The sequence below is a fragment of the Pristiophorus japonicus genome, chromosome 2 (genome assembly GCF_044704955.1).
Source record: "Pristiophorus japonicus isolate sPriJap1 chromosome 2, sPriJap1.hap1, whole genome shotgun sequence".
Taxonomy (NCBI): domain Eukaryota; kingdom Metazoa; phylum Chordata; class Chondrichthyes; family Pristiophoridae; genus Pristiophorus; species Pristiophorus japonicus.
Genome location: NC_091978.1, coordinates 157,332,758 through 157,352,868, shown reverse-complemented (window position 1 = coordinate 157,352,868; position 20,111 = coordinate 157,332,758). Strand labels below are relative to the sequence as shown.

The 20,111-nt window shown below is 45.5% G+C and overlaps 1 protein-coding gene across 2 annotated transcripts in view; it reads left to right on the top strand.

The window, feature by feature from the left end:
- LOC139241781 (PGAP2-interacting protein-like) overlaps positions 1-20,111 on the top strand; it is a 244,748-nt gene that overhangs the window by 117,570 nt on the left and 107,067 nt on the right. For both annotated transcript variants that reach the window (XM_070870083.1, XM_070870084.1), the window contains one exon: positions 4,562-4,678. In XM_070870083.1, coding sequence (XP_070726184.1) covers positions 4,562-4,678 — 117 coding nt within the window. The remainder of the gene's footprint in view (positions 1-4,561; positions 4,679-20,111) is intronic.

The window sequence follows — 20,111 nt, the reverse complement described above, 5'->3', positions numbered from 1 at the left end:
AATTGTTATGCTCAAACAAATAGCTTGTGTTGTATGATCCATGTAAGCGTCTGGTACTAGCATGTGATGCATCATCATATGGCATCGGGTGTGTATTGCAATAAGCTAATGATTTCGGGAAACTGCAACCAATTGCTTATGCATCCAGGAGTCTGTCTAAGGCTGAGAGAGCCTACAGCATGATTGAGAAAGAAGCGTTAGTGTGTGTCTATGGGGTAAAGAAAATGCATCAATACCTGTTTGGGCTAAAATTCGAATTGGAAACTGATCATAAGCCACTTATATCCCTGTTTTCTGAGAGTAAAGGGATAAATACCAACGCATCGGCCTGCATCCAGAGATGGGCGCTCATGTTGTCTGCATACAGCTACACCATCCGCCACAGGCCAGGTACAGAAAACTGCGCCGATGCTCTCAGTAGGCTGCCATTGCCCACCACGGGTGGAAATGGCGCAGCCGCAGATCTAGCTATGGTTATGGAAGCATTTGAGAGTGAGCAATCACCCGTCACTGCCTGGCAGATCAAAATCTGGACAAGCCAGGACCCCTTATTATCTCTAGTCAAAAGCTGTAGTCCCAGTGAAAATGCAGGAAGAGATAAAGCCGTTCCAGCGGCGCAAAGATGAAATGTCTATACAAGCAGACTGCCTTCTGTGGAGCAATCGAGTAGTGGTCCCCAAGAAGGGCAGAGACACCTTCATCAATGACCTCCAAATACCCACCCAGGCATCGTAATGGTGAAAGCGATAGCCAGATCCCATGTGTGGTGGCCCGGTATCGATGCGGACTTAGAGTCCTGCGTTCACAGATATAATACATGCCCGCAGTTATGCAATGTACCCAGGGAGGCGCCGCTAAGTTTATGGCCCTCGAAACCGTGGTCGAGGCTACACGTCGACTATGCAGGCCCGTTCTTGGGTAAAATGTTCCTTGTGGTTGTAGACGCGTACTCCAAGTGGATTGAATGTGAGATAATGTCGGCTAGCACGTGCGCTGCCACTACTGAAAGCCTGCGGGCCATGTTTGCCACACACGGCTTACCCGATGTCCTGGCGAGCGACAACGGGCCATGTTTTACCAGTGCTGAGTTCAAAGAATTGATGATCCGTAACGGGTTCAAACATGTCAAATCTGCCCCTTTAAACCAGCGTCCAATGGTCAGGCAGAGAGAGCAGTGCAAACTATCAAGCAAGGCTTGAAGTGGATAACTGAAGGCTCACTACAGACTCGCCTATCCCGAGTCCTGCTTAGCTACCGCACGAGACCCCACTCGCTCACTGGGATCCCACCTGCTGAACTGCTCATGAAAAGAGCACTTAAGACAAGGCTCTCAGTTCACCCTGATCTACATGAACAGGTAGAGAGCAGGCGGCTTCAACAAAGTGCATACCATGATAGCGCAAATGTGTCACGTGAGATTGAAATCAATGATCCTGTATTTGTTTTAAATTATGGACAAGGTCCCAAGCGGCTTCCCGGCACTGTCGTGGCCAAAGAGGGGAGCAGTTTCGGGTCAAACTTTCAAATGGACTTATTCATCGGAAACACTTGGACCAAATCAAACCCAGATTCAGGGACAATCCTGAGCAACCCACCTTGGACCCTACCTTTTTTGATCCCCCAACATACACACCGGTGGCAACCGGCACCACGGTTGACCACGAAGCAGAACCCATCATCCACAGCAGCCCTGCAGGGCCCAACACACCAGGCACAGCCCAGCAAGGGCCTAACAAATGATTCAACAACACCAGCTTTCACACCGAGACGATCAGCCAGGGCAAGAAGGGCCCCAAATCGACTCACATTGTAAATAGTTACACTATTGACTTTGGCGGGGGGGGGGGGGGGGGGGCAGTGTTGTTATATATGTGGACTTGTATTTACTCTGTACAGCCACCAGAGGGATCATCCCCTGAAGTCCCAAGGGATCCCATAATCCCTTGGGAGCACAGGTATTTAAGGAGGCTTCACAGGTTGGAGAAGCATTCAGGAGACCTGCAATAAAAGACTACGGTCACACTTCACTTTGTGCTCACAGTGTTCAGTCTGACTCTTTCTTCATACACAACACACCCCTAAATGAACTTTAATCCTCTAGAGAAACTGCATGCGTGTTTTTATAGGGAAAAAGCCAATAAAATTAAGTAGCTCAGTAGTTACAAAATGAGAATATTATGTAGTTTTTTTTTTAGTTTTTCACTTATTAAAGGTGAAGCATCTTCATGCAAATCCTTGGCAAACCTTTGTTTTTGATCATTCACTTCATGACATCATCACTGAAACACAATATACTAAAGAAAAATAACATCCATCCTCATCTCTTTATGATTTCCTCTTGCTACAAACAAAAAATTGCCAAATACTTTTTTTAATGAAGAGTTTGACCTTTTTAATATGGAAAGCATGTATGATGTAAATGAAATTAACTGTATGTAATATTTTCAGTTCCAAAGTAGAAGAACACTCCTTTAGCCAGTTTTATCCAATGACCTGGCATTACGATAACTGCTGACTCTTTCAGTCTGCTTTTCTGGACAAACTTTTCTGCCTTCATTTCTTCCAGTTGTGGAGTCTGGAATGTGTGGTTTGTATGCCATCTCCTACTACAGGGCACTCTGCATTTCTCTTCCTCTGGTAACATCAGAGACCTACCCTATAAGTAAGACTTTGGCTTATTTGCAACTTTTATATGCAGATTGCACATTTGCCTGTTCTTTCGAGATGTGGGTTTGCTTTAAATCCGCCAGTTGTTTCAGTTTCTGTTAACCTTGGTTACACACAATTAATGGACTCCAGACACCCGTGCATTCACACAGTAGTTACATTACTGGTGTGAAATTTTCACATAGACGCGAACTTAGTAAATGCGTGATGACTCTCCTCGCCCCCTACCTATGATTCAGTGGGGAAATTAATTGTGCAGTGCAGTGCTAAGTCAACAGGCCAAGAAAACACAGACTTGCTTCCTGTCTGTGCTGAGTTAACCGATTTCAACTGGGGTTGCAGTGGGGTGCCAAAATTGATTCACTGGGCTTAGGGTAGGAATGGGTAAAATGCATTTCTGTTCCAACTCCTGACTGATATCCAGTGACCCCTGCTGGAAAGTTCATATGTGTATGTAAGGACATGATTGGGCTTGGTTCTGATACCCACCAAGGTCAGATAGCTTGCTGATACACTGCCCAGGCTCACGCATGAAGAATGGTCACTTGAGCAAGGTATCAGAATGCTGACAGTACCTCTGACACCAAATCCTAATGTGAGCATTGTCTTCAGAAATGAGAGATGAAATTGCAGGTGAAATGAAAAGTTTGCTGATGCTGACTTAAATGTAAATTGCTTGTTTTAGGGCCTCCATAAAACAGTTGCTGAATGAATGAGGCTACAGTCTACACACATGTAGGCTCCACCTGTGTTATCTTTTTCCCAGTTCCTTTACATTTTGAACCTTATTGTTTTATCTATGATAAGTACTGCAGTTATATTAAAATATATTTTGTTTCAGCAGGATACTGTTGGGTTGATTTGCATTGATGCTAATGAAATCCTAAAACACATTCTTCTTAGTTTACTTACTTTGCTTTCTTTTTCACCCTCCCCTGTCATATACCCTTATAAGAACATAATAAGAACATAAGAAATAGGAACAGGAGTAGACCATACGGCCCTTTGAGCCTGCTCCGCCATTCAATAAGATCATGGCTGATCTGATCATGGACTCAGCTCCACTTCCCCACCCGCTCCCCATAACCTCTTATCCCCTTATCGTTTAAGAAATTATTTCTGTCTTAAATTTATTCAATGTCCTAGCTTCCACAGCTCTCCGAGGCAGCAAATTCCACAGATTTACAACTCTCAGAAGAAATTTTTCCTCATCTTTGTTTGAAATGGGCGGCCCCTTATTCTAAGATCATGCCCTCTATTTCTAGTTTCCCCTATCAGTGGAAACATCCTCTCTGCATCCACCTTGTCAAGCCCCCTCATAATCCTATACGTTTCGATAAGATCACCTCTCATTCTTCTGGATTCCAATGAGTAGAGGCCCAACCTACTCAACCTTTCCTCATAAGTCAACCTCTTCATCCCTGGAATCAACCTAGTGAACCTTCTCTGAACTGCCTCCAAAGCAAGTATATCCTTTCGTAAATATGGAAAACAAAACTACATGTAGTATTCCAGGTGTGACCTCACCAATACCTTGTATATGTGTTAGAAAGACTTGTGTCTCAATTATTGTTTGCCAGTTTTACCATAGACTCTTGCCCCCTGCGGTCAGCATTGAGAATTGATTGTGCCTTGGTTGTTATAAATGCCAAGTGACTCACTCCATTTTTACTTTTATTTCTATTATCATTATTGACCATCTGTTTGAAAACATTTGAGAAGGAAGCTGTAAACTAAATTATTTTAAAAGTGTAATTTTAGTGCTAATGCACAGAAACATTTGTTAATTTATTGCAGTGCATTTGTCTGCAGATTTTTAAAAAATCTACATTTTAACAGAGTAACAAAGTTTGTGAATCAAGTCCTCAATTTGTGCTTTTCCTTCCTTTTCCAGGTGTGCTCATGCACTTAATTGGATTGGGATTATTCTTTGGTCGACGGTCTAAATCCTCTCCATCAGAAACCAGTAATGTGACTCTTTTCAAACTCTTGGGAAAGTATGTCAAACTATGTAAGTGGCATAACTCTGTTACACTGAGAATATATATTTACATTTTGACTTAACTGACATGTTTCAGTATGTGTAGATTGTTCTGCACTCTTTTACATAACCTTTATCACTGTAGATGTACACAAATGTAGGTCTAAAATTCTGAATTTGACTCTAGTTGCTTTGAGAAAATCCCCATAAATCGGTCTTGCATTTAAGAAATATTGAAAGCAATATTCCATGGTAATTTGTTATGTGTAACATATGATTTAAAATGCTAAAATGTATAATATAATTTTCGAAGTCCCTTTAAAAATATATGATTCATTATGGATTAAATTGCTGTAATTCTCTTTTAAGTGCAGGCATTGGTGAATGTGAGTAAATAGAAAGGCATATATTTTGTTTTGAGTGGAGGAATTATGACGAGAAGTAAAACAACAGATGCTGGCAATCTTAAGTAAAACCCCAAAATATTGGAAATGCACAAAAATTGGCATCTGAAAGATAAAGGGCCCAAATTTCCATAACCTCTTTTTCTGGCGCCCTCACTCGAGCTGCACCGTTTTTGCCCGCCTCCAAGCGTGCCGAAAAAAGACCTCCGTACTTTGGCTGCTCCCCAGCCTCTCCTCCGTCGTGACGCAGTGTGGCCCAATGGATTGGGGGCGGAGCCAGATCCCGGCGCTTTCTGCACATGCGCGCTAGAGTCTGCGCGCATGTGCAGTAGCTCCTGGCAGGCCGTTTCTGCAAACGCGCTGCAGTCTGTGTGGGAGGAGCCGAAACACGCCGCCCCTTGCCCTGACCGAATGGGCTCTGTAAAGTCCTTACTCAATGGCACAAAACCCACACAAGGCACATTCTATGGACAAGGTCACTCTATGACCTGAACCTTTATTCACAGGACCAAGAAGTGATGACCCTGCGTGGGATCTCCCTTTATATACCTGGATGACCAGGTAAGGAGTGTCTCCCACAAGTTCACCCCCTGTGGTCAAGGTGTGCATTGCTTAAGTATATACAGTATTGCAGTGGTGTTACATAGAGGTTACATACATGACATCACCTTCCCCCCCCCCCCAAAGTCTTATTGGGATCATAGGTTAAGTCTTTCAGGTGGTATACGCTCCCTCGTGGAGCGCCACTGTTGGTGCTCTGGTTGTTGAGCATTGGTGTGAGTGTCTGTCACCTGTGGTAATTCCGCCCTGTCCGGGCTGACCGCCGGGACTGTGCATGCTGCTGAATGTTCTTGTTGCTCGTTCAGTGGTGGTGGTGTGAGCACCATCTCATGCTCTTCCTCGGGTTCCTCAGTGTCTATGCTGAACCTTTTTTTTTTACTTGGTCCAGATGCTTGCGGCATATCTGCCCATTGTTAAGTTTAACCATGATGACCCTGTTCCCCTCTTTGTCTGTTACAGTACCCTCAAGCCATTTGGGCCCCAGGGCGTGATTGAGGACGAATACGGGGTCATTTATTTCTATACATCTCCCCCTTGAATTTCGGTCATGGTACTCGTTTTGGGACTGGCGCTTGCCCTCAACTATGTCAGTCAGGACTGGGTGAATGAGGGACAACCGAGTTTTGAGTGTTCGTTTCATAAGTAGCTCAGCGGGCGGGACCCCCGTGAGCGAGTGCGGTCGGGACCTGTAAGCCAGCAGGAGGCGCGATAGGCGGCATTGAAGGGAGGGTCCTTGAATCCTGGGCATGCCTTGTTTAATGACTTGGACCGCACGTTCTGCCTGGCCATTGGAGGCCGGCTTGAACGGTGCTGTCCTGACATGGTTGATGCCATTGCCCGACATGAACTCCCGGAATTCGTAGCTCGTGAAACATGGGCCATTATCGCTAAAAAGGATATCCGGCAAGCCGTGGGTTGCAAAGACCGCACATAGACTCTCCACAGTGGTGGATGTCGTGCACGAATTCAAAATGATGCACTTGATCCATTTCGAGTACGCATCTACCACAATGAGAAACATTTTTCCCATGAACGGGCCCGCGTAGTCTACATGAATGCGTGACCATGGCCTGGTGGGCCACGGGCTAAGCGGGGCCTCCCTGGGGGCATTACTCAGTTGGGCACACGTCGTGCACCAGGTCTGAATCAATTCCAGTGTTCCAGGTCTGAATCAATTCCCAGCCACCAAACATGTGACCGGGCAATGGCCTTCATCAGAACGATGCCTGGATGCTCACTGTGGAGTTTCCTGATGAATGCCTCCCTGCCCCTCTGGGGCATGACTACCCGGCTGCCCCACAGTAGGCAGTCAGCTTGGATGGAGAGCTCATCCATCCGCCTGTGAAACAGTCTGACCTCCTCAGGGCATGCTCCGTGTGCGGGCGCCCAATCCCCAGTCAGGACACATTTCTTAATCAGAGATAGGAGGGGATCGCTGTTTGTCCAGATTTTGATCTGGCGGGCTGTGATGGTGGAGACTGCGCTGTCAAAGGCATCAACGGCCATGACCATCTTGGCGCTTTGCTCCGCTGCCCCCTCAGTGGTGGCCAGTGGAAGCCTGCTGAGCGCATCAGCACAATTTTCTATGCCAGGCTGGTGCCGGATGGAGTAGTCATAAGCAGCCAGCGTGAGAGCCCATCGCTGTATGCAGGCTGACACGTTGGCATTGCGAGCCTTGCTGTCTGACAACAGGGATGTTAATGGCTTGTGGTCCGTTTCTAATTCGAACCTCCTGCCAAAAAGGTACTGATGCATTTTTTTTACACCATTGACACACGTGAGTGGCTCCTTCTCAACCATCCCATAACCCCGTTCAGCTTGAGAGAGCGGCCTGGAAGCATAAACCACAGGTTGTAATTGGCCCTCAGCATTACTCTGCTGCAACATGCACCCAACCCCATAGGACGATACATCACATGTCAGAACCAATTTCTTACAGGGGTCGTACAGGGTCAATAACTTATTTGAACAAAGTAGGTTCCGCGCCCGATTGAAAGCCCGTTCTTGACAGTCCCCCCTAAACCAATCACAACCCTTATGCAGGAGCACGTGAAGCGGCTCCAATAACGTGCTTAAGTTCGGCAGAAAGTTCCCGAAATAGTTCGAGTCCCAAAAATGAACGCAACTCCGATGTGTTGCCGGGCCTGGGCGCTCGTCGAATCGCCTCTGTTTTGGATTCGGTGGGCTGAATCTCATCTACAGCAACCCTCCTGCCCAGGAACTCAACCTCAGGAGCCAAAAACACACATTTAGACTTCTTGAGTCGCAGACCTACCCGGTCCAGTCGGCGTAGCACCTCCTCCAGGTTGTGGAGATATTCCTCGGTGTCACAAACCATGATGAGGATGTCGTCCTGAAATACGATTGTTCTAGGAATGGATTTAAGCAGGCTTTCCATGTTTCTTTGGCATTCGATCAGTGGCTGCGATATTTCAAACGAGCACCAGTTGTAAACGAACAGTCCCTTGTGCGTAGTGATGGTGGTCAGTAGTTTAGATTCGTCGGCCAGTTCTTGGGTCATGTAGGCTGAAGTGAGATCCAACTTGGTAAACAGCTTGCTGCCTGCCAGCGTGGCGAAAATATCCTCCGCTCTCAGGAGCGGGTATTGGTCTTGTAGGGACACCCGATTGATAGTGGCCTTGTAGTCACCACAGATCCTGACAGAATCATCCGCTTTTAGGGCGGGAACGATGGGGCTTGCCCAGTCGCTGAATTCAACGGGCGAGATGATGCCCTCTCTCAGCAAACGGTCCAATTCGCTCTCAATTTTCTCCCACATCACATACGGCACCGCTCTGGCTTTGTGGTGCACTGATCTGGCGTCCGAGGTGATGCGTATCACTACTTTGGTACCTTTGATGCCAGGTTGGAATAGTGACTCAAATTGTTGTAGGACTTGTGAGCACAAACTTCGCTCCACAGATGACATTGCGTGCACATCCCCCCATTTCTAGTTCATCTCAGCTAACCAGCTCCTTCCCAACAGTGCGGGACCATTACCCGGGACAATCCAGAGTGGCAGCCGGTTTACTGATCCATTGTGTGTGACCGCCAACATTGCATTGCCTAGTACTGGAATGATTTCTTTGGTATACATCTGTAGTTGTGTCTCAATGCGTTCTAGTTTGGGTCTACTGGTTTTGAGTAGCCATAGCTTTTCGAATTGTTGAACGCTCATGAGTGACTGGCTGGCCTCCGTGTCCAGCTCCATGAGTACAGGGATGCCATTTAATAAAACCTTCATCATCATTGGTGGCATTTTGGTATATGAACCGTGAATATTTGCCACATGAACCCGCTGAACTTCAGCGTCCATTGATTTGCCCCAGGAGTAATCCTGCATCACAGACCCCTCTTCTGGTTCGTCCGCCTCGTAAATTAGCCTGGTTACAGGCTTCTTGTACATGCGAGCTGAATGGCCACTGAGGTTGCAATTTCTGGAGACAAATTGTTGAAATCTGCAAGTCCTGGCAGAGTATTTGCCCCCACACCTCCAGCATGAGCTGAGATTCCCATTGTTGTGAACAAAGGAGCTATGATCCGGCATTCCTCGCTGATTGCCCCTTTGACTGCCCTTGAGTACCCTGTTAGTGGGTGTTAATGGCCCCATCCCGGACCGCATTGTCTACTGCGATGGTGTAAATGTCCGTTCAGCCTGCCATTGTCTCTGTTGAAAACCTGCTTTGGGGTCTATTGCTGCCTGTGGTGTGTCGAACTGCCCTTGCCTGCCTGCGGGGCTCTGAGTCACGTTTATGATATTGACTCCCTGATCCCCCGCTGTGTTGGAGGCAGAATTGCGCACGTATATTATTTTGGTTTCCTCCTCCCCCACCATGAAAGTCTGAGCCGTCAACGCCGCCACTTCCAAAGTCAAGTCCTTGGTCTCGATTATCTATTGGAAAATCCCCGCATGACCGATGCCCTCAATAAAGAAATCCCTTAACATCTCCCCCCTGCAGGCATCTGTGAACTTAGAGGCTAGCCAACCGCCGGAGGTCTGCAACGAGGAACGGTATGCTCTGTCCTTCACGACGTCGGTGGGTATAGAATCTGTGCCGGGCCATGTGTATGCTGCTCGCCGGTTTGAGGTGCTCACCGATTAGTTTGCTGAGCTCATCAAAGGTTTTGTCTGCGGCTTTTCGGATGTTAGTAGGTCCTTCATGAGCGCGTAAGTCTTAGGTCTGCAGCTGGTCAGCAGATGGGCCCTTCGCTTGTCGGCCGCTGCATCTCCCAGCCATTCTTTCGTGACAAAGCTTTGTTGGAGCCTCTCAATGAAATCGTCCCAGTCCTCACCAACACAGTACCGTTCCTCTGTGCTACCAGTGCCCATTCTCGTGGGTCGTTGATTCCCGTTTCTTGTCGCCAATGTAAAGTCCTTACTCAATGGCACAAGACACACACGAGGTACATTCTATGGACAAGGTCACTCTATGACCTGAACCTTTATTCACGGGACCAAGAAGTGATGACTCTGCGTGGGATCTCCCTTTATATACCTGGATGACCAGGTAAGGAGTGTCTCCCACAAGTTCACCCCCTGTGGTCAAGGTGTGCATTGCTTAAGTATATACAGTATTGCAGTGGTGTTACATAGAGGTTACATACATGGCACTATGAACACAAGTGACCAATCTAACATATTTCAGACCATCACGGATGTGGCTGAATGACCCTTACACATTCCACCATCCTCCATTTCTGTGGAGGTATCCTTGTTTTAAGCCTCCTTACACAATTCGTTGCATGCTCAGCAGAAAGCTCTTTTAACTCGTGTGCTGGTCCCACAGACAGCCCAAAAAGTGCAGGTAGTGTGAACCCTCATTCATACAGGTCCTACCAACATCCATGACACTACATTTATCTAAATTAAATGCCATTTGCCAATGTATGATCCACTCCCCTAGCACATCTAAAACTTTTTGGATTTACTTACGTTCCTCTACCATCTTAACCCTTGCAGAGATTTTGGTGTCATCTGAAAATTTACTTGCCATACTCCCAGCACCATTTTCCAGATCATTAATGAAGACCATGAAGATTTGCGGGCCGAGGACCGATCATTGTCTTCCAAGCCGAACCACATCCGTTAACTACAACTTTTTGGCTGCGGGAATGGAGCAAGTTCCTAATCCAGCATTTCAAATTTCTATTGATACCACAAGATTTCATCTTGTGAAGTAATCTAGTGTGAGTTACCTTTTCAAAGGCTTTCTGAAAGTTCCGGTAAACACTGTCTACTGGATTTCCCTCATCTACTATTGTCGTGACTTCCTCAAAAATCTGTCAAATTTGTTAGGCATCACCTATTTTTTCAGAAGCTGTGTTGTAAATTTCTAATGGCCTCTTCCATTTCCTAGTGATCATATCATCATCATAGGCGTTCCCTCAAAACGAGGATGACTTGCTTCCATGCCAAAAAAAGGATGAGTTCACCAGTGTTTCGAAAGAAGAACCTGAACTACATCCTCAAGGGTGGAAGATGCCTCTGCGTGGATTTTTTTAACGTGTGGTGGCCATTGCACACCAGCCACCACACGGGCTTGACAGAGCTAGATCATGGTCCAGTGGCAAGGATTACCCAAGACAACTGGAGACCTGCTCTGCTGCACGGACCTAGTGCGCATACATAAAGGGCATCGCTTATGATCCCTTTTAGCACCTTCCAATAATGGATGCCAGGCTGATAGGCCTGTAGTTCCTGGCTGTGATTTATCCCCTATTTTGAAAATGAGCCAGCTTTCAGTCCAAGGGAACTATCCCTGACTCTGTTGAAGTATGGAAGATTCAAGCAAAGAGCAAATTGACCCCATTTGTCCTTAATACTTGATTGCCTATCTAGTAGGGTTGCCCTGTCGGCTTCTGCCAGATCTTCAGCCAAATTTTTAAAGTTAACCCTCTTAAAATCTGGGACCAGGATTTGATTGGCTGCAGCCTTGGATAGACCAATAAGATTAAACCAAGTTATATTATGATCAGAGCTGGCCAGATGTTCCCCTACATGGAGACTTCATACAATTAAAATCCAGACCTAGAATTTGTTTATCCCTAGTTGCCTCACCAATATTCTATGTAAGGAAACAATCATTGATGGTCTTCACAAAAGTAGAGAAGTTGTAGCGGAGCTTTGAAGAAACAGGGAAAAGGGGGAAAAAAGGAAAATGAAAGCTAAAACAGACCTCGAGTCTCCAAGGGGAAGGAAAAATCCAAGAAGGACCCAAGTCATATTGGAGAAGGACCAGGAGGGGGGAGAGAGGAAGAAGAAGCTTTGTTTTTCATCCCCTGAAAAGGTGGTTACACTGATTTCTTGGAAGACTGTCTACTTTCTGTTCATTTGGACTTTAGGATTTTGTGGCCTACAGCGCTTGAAGAAGAGGAAGGGATTAGACAACATAAGATTTTGCCATTACATTGTTGTGTTGGTGCCCCAGCGAGTAGAGCGAAGAGGGGTGAAGAGAGGGCTGTGTGTGTAGAATCATTGAATAGTTATGGCACAGAAGGAGGCCATTCAGCCTATTGAGCCCGTGTCGGCTCTCTGCAAGAGTACTTCAGCTAGTCCCACTCCCCCGCACTTTCCTCATAGCCCTGCAAATGCTTTTCATTCAGGCACTTATCCAGCTCCCTCTTGAAAGCCACGATTGAATCTGCCTCCACCATCCTTTCAGGCAGTGCATTCCAGATCCTAACCACTCGCTGTCGCCTTTGGTTCGTCTGCCAATCACCTTAAATCTGTGTCCTCTGGTTCTCGACCTTTCTGCCAATGGGAACAGTTTCTCTCTATCTACTCTGTCCAGACCCATCATGATTTTGAACACCTCTATAAAATTTCCCCTCAACCTTCTCTGCTCTGAGGAGAACAACCCCAGCTTCTCCAGTCTATCCATGTAACTGAAGTTCCTCATCTCTGGAATCATTCTCGTAAATCTTTTCTGCACCCTCTCTAAGGCCTTCGCATCCTTCCTAAAGTGTAGTGCCCAGAATTGGACACAATACTCCAGTTGAGGCCGAACCAGTGTTTTATACAGGTTCATCATAATTTCCACACTTTTGTACTCTCTGGGCTGGATTTTCAGCTTTTAGGATTTCGCGGCGTTACTGACGGCGGAGCGGTCCTGATACCACCTGGAAAAAGTTTGTGCCTCAGTCAGAAAAATTGAGCAGCTGGGCCCTGAGCGTGGGGCTGAGTGGTAAGGGAGGCGTTGCACATCTCTGTTAGGGCTCTAGGCCGGATGATCATGTGAAAATCCCGAGCTAAACAGCTGGCCTTGGAGTGCTCTAAGGGAGGCCTGAGGGAGAAAAAAACTGAAAAAAATCCACCAAAAACTTTCCCAATACATAACTCACGCCACCACAACATAAATCACAAAAAAACAATCACACTTTCCTGAGGTCAACATTACTTACCTCACAGTAGCCGCTATAGCTTGGAATGCCAGCTTTCAGAGGCGGTCCCATCATGGTGCTCTATGGAGCGCTACGAATCAGGCAGGAGCCGAAAATTGAGCCGGTGTCACAACCAGGGCTGTTGCATACCAGCTCGCCTCTTGCGGGCGGTACTGCTTTGCGCCCTACTGAAACCGGCCCCGAAAACCCCGGTGCTGGAAGCTGGCCGCCCGCCCAGAAGAGCTTACCGCCGCCATTGCTGCCCCTCCGGGGCAAAAACAGAGGCGGCAACAAACCAAAAATCCAGCCCTATACTTCTCTGAAGCCCAGGGGATGATAGTCAATACTGAGGAGGACTGCAACAAATTGCAGGAGAACATTAATAAACTTGCAGAATGGGCATATAATTAGCAAATGAAGTTCCAACACAGATATACATTTTGGTAGGAAGAATAGGGAGGTCAATTATTACTTGGAGGGTGCGAGTCTAGTTGGGGTAGACGAACAGAACCTACAAGGGAACAAGCTATCTTAGATCTGGTCCTGTGTAATGAGACAGGAAAAATAAACGATCTCCTAGTAAAAGATCCTCTCGGAATGAGTGATCACAGTATGGTTGAATTTGTAATACAGATTGAGGGTGAGGAAGTTGTGTCAGAAACGAGCGTACTATGCTTCAACAAAGGGGACTACAGTGGGATGAGGGCAGAGTTGACTAAACGGTGGCACAATTGAGGAACAGTGGAGGACTTTAAAGGAGCTTTTTCATAGTACGCAACAAAAATATATTCCAGTGAAAAAGAAGGGCGGTAAAAGAAGGGATAACCAGCCGTGGATAACCAAGGAAATAAAGGAGAGTATCAAATTAAAAACCAATGCGTATAAGGTGGCCAAGTTTAGTGGGAAACTAGAAGAGTGGGAACATTTTAAACAACAGCAAAGAATGACTAAAAAAGCAATAAAGAAAGGAAAGATCGATTACGAAGGTAAACTTGCGCAAAACATAAAAACAGATAGTAAAAGCTTTTACAGATATATAAAACGGAAAAGATTGACTAAAATAAATGTTGGTCCCTTAGAAGATGAGAAGGGGGATTTAATAATGGGAAATGTGGAAATGGCTGAGATCTCAAACAATTATTTTGCTTCGGTCTTCACAGTGGAAGACACAAAAACCATGCCAAAAATTGCTGGTCATAGGAATGTGGGAAGGGAGGACCTTGAGATAATCACTATCACTAGGGGCGTAGTGCTGGACAGGCTAATGGGAATCAAGGTAGACAACTCCCCTGGTCCTGATGAAATGCATCCCAGGGTATTAAAAGAGATGGCGGAAGTTATAGCAGATGCATTCGTTATAATCTACCAAAATTCTCTGGACTCTGGGGAGGTACCAGCGGATTGGAAAGCAGCTAATGTAATGCCCCTGTTTAAAACAGGGGGCAGACAAAAGGCAGGTAACTATAGACCGGTTAGTTTAACATCTGCAGTGGGGAAAATGCTTGAAACTATCATTAAGGAAGAAATAGCGGGACATCTAGATAGGAATAGTGCAATCAAGCAGACGCATCATGTTTAACTAATTTACTGGAATTCTTTGAAGATATAACGAGCATGGTGGATAGAGGTGTACCGATGGATGTGGTGTATTTAGATTTCCAAAAGACATTCGATAAGGTGCCACACAAAAGGTTACTGCAGAAGATAGAGGTACGTGGAGTCAGAGGAAATGTATTAGCATGGATAGAGAATTGGCTGGCGAACAGAAAGCAGAGAGTCGGGATAAATAGGTCCTTTTCGGGTTGGAAATCGGTGGTTAGTGGTGTGCCACAGGGATCGGTGCTGGGACCACAATTGTTTACAATATACATAGATGACCTGGAAGAGGGGACAGAGTGTAGTGTAACAAAATTTGCAGATGCCACTAAGATTAGTGGGAAAGCGGGTTGTGTAGAGGACACAGAGAGGCTGCAAAGAGATTTGGATAGGTTAAGTGAATGGGCTAAGGTTTGGCAGATGGAATACAATGTCGTAGAGTGTGAGGTCATCCACCTTGGGAAAAATAGCAGTAAAAGGGAATATTATTTGAATGGGGAAAAATTACAACATGCTGAGGTGCATGAAACTCTTTTTGGAAAGTACACTAGCTCCTTCGAGCCGGAATTGAACCAGCGACCAAAGGATGACTTTGCTGAGTATTCCACTACAGTCCTCCGCTCTACCAACTGAGCTATAGCTATAATCCCAAAAAGTTAGTTTGCAGGTGCAACAGGTAATCAGGAAGGCGAATGGAATGTTGGCCTTCATTGTGAGAGGGATGGAGTACAAAAGCAGGGAGGTCCTTCTGCAACTTTATAGGCTATTAGGTGAGGCCGCACCTGGAGTACTGCGTGCAGTTTTGGTCACCTTACTTAAGGAAGGATATACTGGCTTTGGAGCGGGTACAGAGACGATTCACCAGGCTGATTCCGGAGATGAGGGGGTTACCTTATGATGATAGATTGAGTAGACTGGGTCTTTACTCGTTGGAGTTCAGAAGGATGAGGGGTAATCTTATAGAAACATTTAAAATAATGAAAGGGACAGACAAGATAGAGGCAGAGAGGTTGTTTCCACTGGTAGGGGAGACTAGAACTAGGGGGCACAGCCTCAAAATACAGGGGGGCCAATTTAAAACCGAGTTGAGAAGGAATTTCTTCTCCAAGAGGGTTGTGAATCTGTGGAATTCTCTGACAAAGGAAGCAGTTGAGGCTAGCTCATTGAATGTATTCAAGTCACAGATAGATAGATTTTTAACCAATAAGGGAATTAAGGGTTACGGGGAGCGGGCGGGTAAGTGGAGCTGAGTCCACGGCCAGATCAGCCATGATCTTGTTGAATGGCGGAGCAGGCTCGAGGGGCTAGATGGCCTACTCCTGTTCCTAATTCTTATGTTCTTATGTTATGTTCTTATGTTAACAATGAGATATCGGAGTACAAATACACAAATCATTAAAAGTTGAGAAACAGGTTAGCAGGGCCATAAAAAAAGCAAACCAAGCAATAGGGTTAGTTTCTAGAGGGAGAGAATTGCAAAGTAGGGAAATTATACTAAACCTGTAATGAACCTTGGTTAGACCACACTTCGAGTTCTGCGTACAGTTCTGGTCGCCATATTATAAAAAGGATATTGAGGCACTGGAGAGTGTGCAGAGAAGATTTACAAGGATGATACCAGAAATGCGAGGGTATACATATCAGGAAAGGATGAACGGACTGGGTCTCTTTTCTCTTGAAAAAGGAAGGCTGAGGGGTGACCTAATAGAGGTCTTTAAAATCATGAAAGGTTTTGATAGAGTGGATACAGAGAGAGTGTTTACTCTTGTGGGGAAGAGCATAATCGGAGGCCATCAATATAAGATAGTCACTAAGAAATCCAATAGGGAATTCAGAAGAAACTTATTTACCCAAAGAGTGGTGAGAATGTGGAATTCTCTACCACAGGGAGTGGTTGAAGTGAATAATATAGATGCATTTAAGGGGAGGCTAGACAAGCGTATGAGGGAGAAGGGAATAAAAGGTTATGCTGATAGATTTAGATGAGGAAAGACGGGAGGAGGCTCGAGTGGAGCATAAATGCCGGCATGGACTGGTTAGGCTGAATGGCCTGTTTCTGTGCCGTATATCCTATGTCACCCTATGTATGCTTTTTTAACCGTTTTCTCAACCTGTCCTGTCACTTTCAATGATTTGTGTACATATTCTCTCAGGTCTCCCTGTCCCCGCACCCCCTTTAGAATTGTACCCTTTAGTATATATTGCCTCTCCTCATTCTTCCAACCAAAGTATATCACTTTGCACTTTTCTGCGTTAATTTTCATCTGCCACATGTCACCCATTCCATCAGCCTGTCTATGTCCTCTTCAAGTCTATCATTATCCTCCTCACTGTTCGCTATACTTCCAAGTTTTGTGTCATCTGCAAATTTTGAAATTGTGCCCTGTACACCCAAGTCCAAGTCATTAATATATATCAAGAAAAGCAGTGGTCCTGGTACCGACCCCTGGGGAACACCACTGTATACCTTCCTCCAGTCCGACAAACAACCGTTCACCACTACTCTCTGTTTCCTGTCACTTAGCCAGTATTGTATCCATGCTGCCACTGTCCCTTTTATTCCATTGATAACCAAGAGCAACACTCCAGTGCCTTGCCTAGGCCAGACAAATTACCTAGGTGAAGACTGCAGTTTGGGAGTGTTTAAACTAATATGGCAGGGGGATGGGAACCTATGCAGCAAGATAGGGCGAAGTAATATGGAGTCAGAAACAAATGGTAGAAAGGTAAAAAGCAATAGTGGAAGGCCGAGTAAACATAGGCAAGAAATAAAAAGGGCCACACTACATCATAATTCTAAAAGGACAAAGGGTGTTAAAAAAACAAGCCTGAAGGCTTTGTGTCTTAATGCAAGGAGTATCCGTAATAAGGTGGATGAATTAACTGTGCAAATAGATGTTAACAGATATGATGTGATTGGGATTACAGAGACGTGGCTCCAGGATGATCAGGGCTGGGAACTCAACATCCAAGGGTATTCAACATTCAGGGAGGATAGAATAAAAGGAAAAGGAGGTGGGGTAGCATTTCTGGTTAAAGAGGAGATTAATGCAATAGTTAGGAAGGACATTAGCTTGGATGATGTGGAATCTATATGGGTAGAGCTGCAGAACACCAAAGGGCAAAAACGTTAGTGGGAGTTGTGTACAGACCTCCAAACAGTAGTAGTGATGTTGGGGAGGGCATCAAACAGGAAATTAGGGGTGCATGCAATAAAGGTGCAGCAGTTATCATGGGTGACTTTAATATGCATATAGATTGGGCTAACCAAACTGGAAGCAATACGGTGGAGGAGGATTTCCAGGAGTGCATAAGGGATGGTTTTCTAGACCAATATGTCGAGGAACCAAATAGTGGGGGAGACCATCTTAGACTGGGTGTTGTGTAATGAGAGAGGATTAATTAGCAATCTCATTGTGCGAGGCCCCTTGGGAAAGAGTGACCATAATATGGTGGAATTCTACATTAGGCTGGAGAATGAAACAGTTAATTCAGAGATCATGGTCCAGAACTTAAAGAAGGGTAACTTTGAAGGTATGAGGCATGAATTGGCCAGGATAGATTGGTGAATGATACTTAAGGGGTTGACAGTGGATGGGCAATGGCAGACATTTAGAGACCGCATGGATGAACTCCAAGAATTGTACATCCTTGTCTGGCGTAAAAATAAAAAAGGGAAGGTGGCTCAACCGTGGCTATCAAGGGAAATCAGGGATAGTATTAAAGCCAAGGAAGTGGCATACAAATTGGCCAGAAATAGCAGCGAACCAGGGGACTGGGAGAAATTTAGAACTCAGCAGAGGAGGACAAAGGGTTTGCTTAGGGCAGGGAAAATAGAGTACGAGAGGAAGCTTGCAGGGAACATTAAGACAGACTGCAAAAGTTTCTCTAGATATGTAAAGAGAAAAAGGTTAGTAAAGACAAAAGTAGGTCCTCTGCAGTCAGAATCAGGGGAAGTCATAACGGGGAACAAAGAAATGGCAGGCCAATTGAACAAATACTTTGGTTCGGTATTCACTAAGGAGGACACAAACAACCTTCCGGATATAAAAGGGGTAAGAGGGTCTAGTAAGAAGGAGGAACTGAGGGAAATCCTTATTAGTCGGGAAATTGTGTTGGGGAAATTGATGGGATTGAAGGCTGATAAATCCCCAGGGCCTGATGGACTGCATCCCAGAGTACTTAAGGAGGTGGCCTTGCAAATAGTGGATGCATTGACAGTCATTTTCCAATATTCCAGAGACTCTGGATCAGTTCCTATGGAGTGGAGGGTAGCCAATGTAACCCCACTTTTTAAAAAAGGAGGGAGAGAGAAAACGGAATTATAGATCGGTCAGTCTGACATCAGTCGTGGGTAAAATGATGGAATCAATTATTAAGGATGTCATAGCAGCGCATTTGGAAAGAGGTGACATGATAGGTCCCAAGTCAGCATGGATTTGTGAAAGGGAAATCATGCTTGACAAATCTTCTGGAATTTTTTGAGGATGTTTCCAGTAGAGTGGACAAGGGAGAACCAGTTGATGTGGTATATTTGGACTTTCAGAAGGCTTTCTACAAGGTCCCACACAAGAGATTAATGTGCAAAGTTAAACCACATGGGATTGGGGGTAGTGTGCTGACGTGGATTGAGAACTGGTTGGCAGACAGGAAGCAAAGTGTAGGAGTAAAAGGGTACTTTTCAGAATGGCAGGCAGTGACTAGTGGGGCCCCAGCTGTTTACATTGTACATTAATGATTTAGACGAGGGGATTAAATGTAGTATCTCCAAATTTGAGGATGACACTAAGTTGGATGGCAGTGTGAGCTGTGAGGAGGATGTTATGAGGCTGCAGTGTGACTTGGATAGGTTAGGTGAGTGGGCAAATGCATGGCAGATGAAGTATAATGTGGATAAATGTGAGGTTATCCACTTTGGTGGTAAAAACAGAGAGACAGACTATTATCTGAATGGTGACAGATTAGGAAAAGGGAAGGTGCAACAAGACCTGGGTGTCATGGTACATCAGTCATTGAAAGTTGGCATGCAGGTACAGCAGGCGGTTAAGAAAGCAAATGGCATGTTGGCCTTCATAGCGAGGGGATTTGAGTACAGGGACAGGGAGGTGTTACTGCAGTTGTACAGGGCCTTGGTGAGGCCACACCTGGAGTATTGTGTACAGTTTTGGTCTCCTAACCTGAGGAAGGACATTCTTGCTATTGAGGGAGTGCAGTGAAGGTTCACCAGACTGATTCTCGGGATGGCGGGACTGACATATCAAGAAAGACTGGATCAACTGGACTTGTATTCACTGGAGTTCAGAACAATGAGAGGGGATCTCATAGAAACGTTTAAAATTCTGATGGGTTTAGACAGGTTAGATGCAGGATGAATGTTCCCAATGTTGGGGAAGTCCAGAACCAGGGGTCACAGTCTAAGGATCAGCCATTTAGGACCGACATGAGGAGAAACTCCTTCACCCAGAGAGTGGTGAAGCTGTGGAATTCTCTACCACAGAAAGTTGTTGAGGCCAATTCACTAA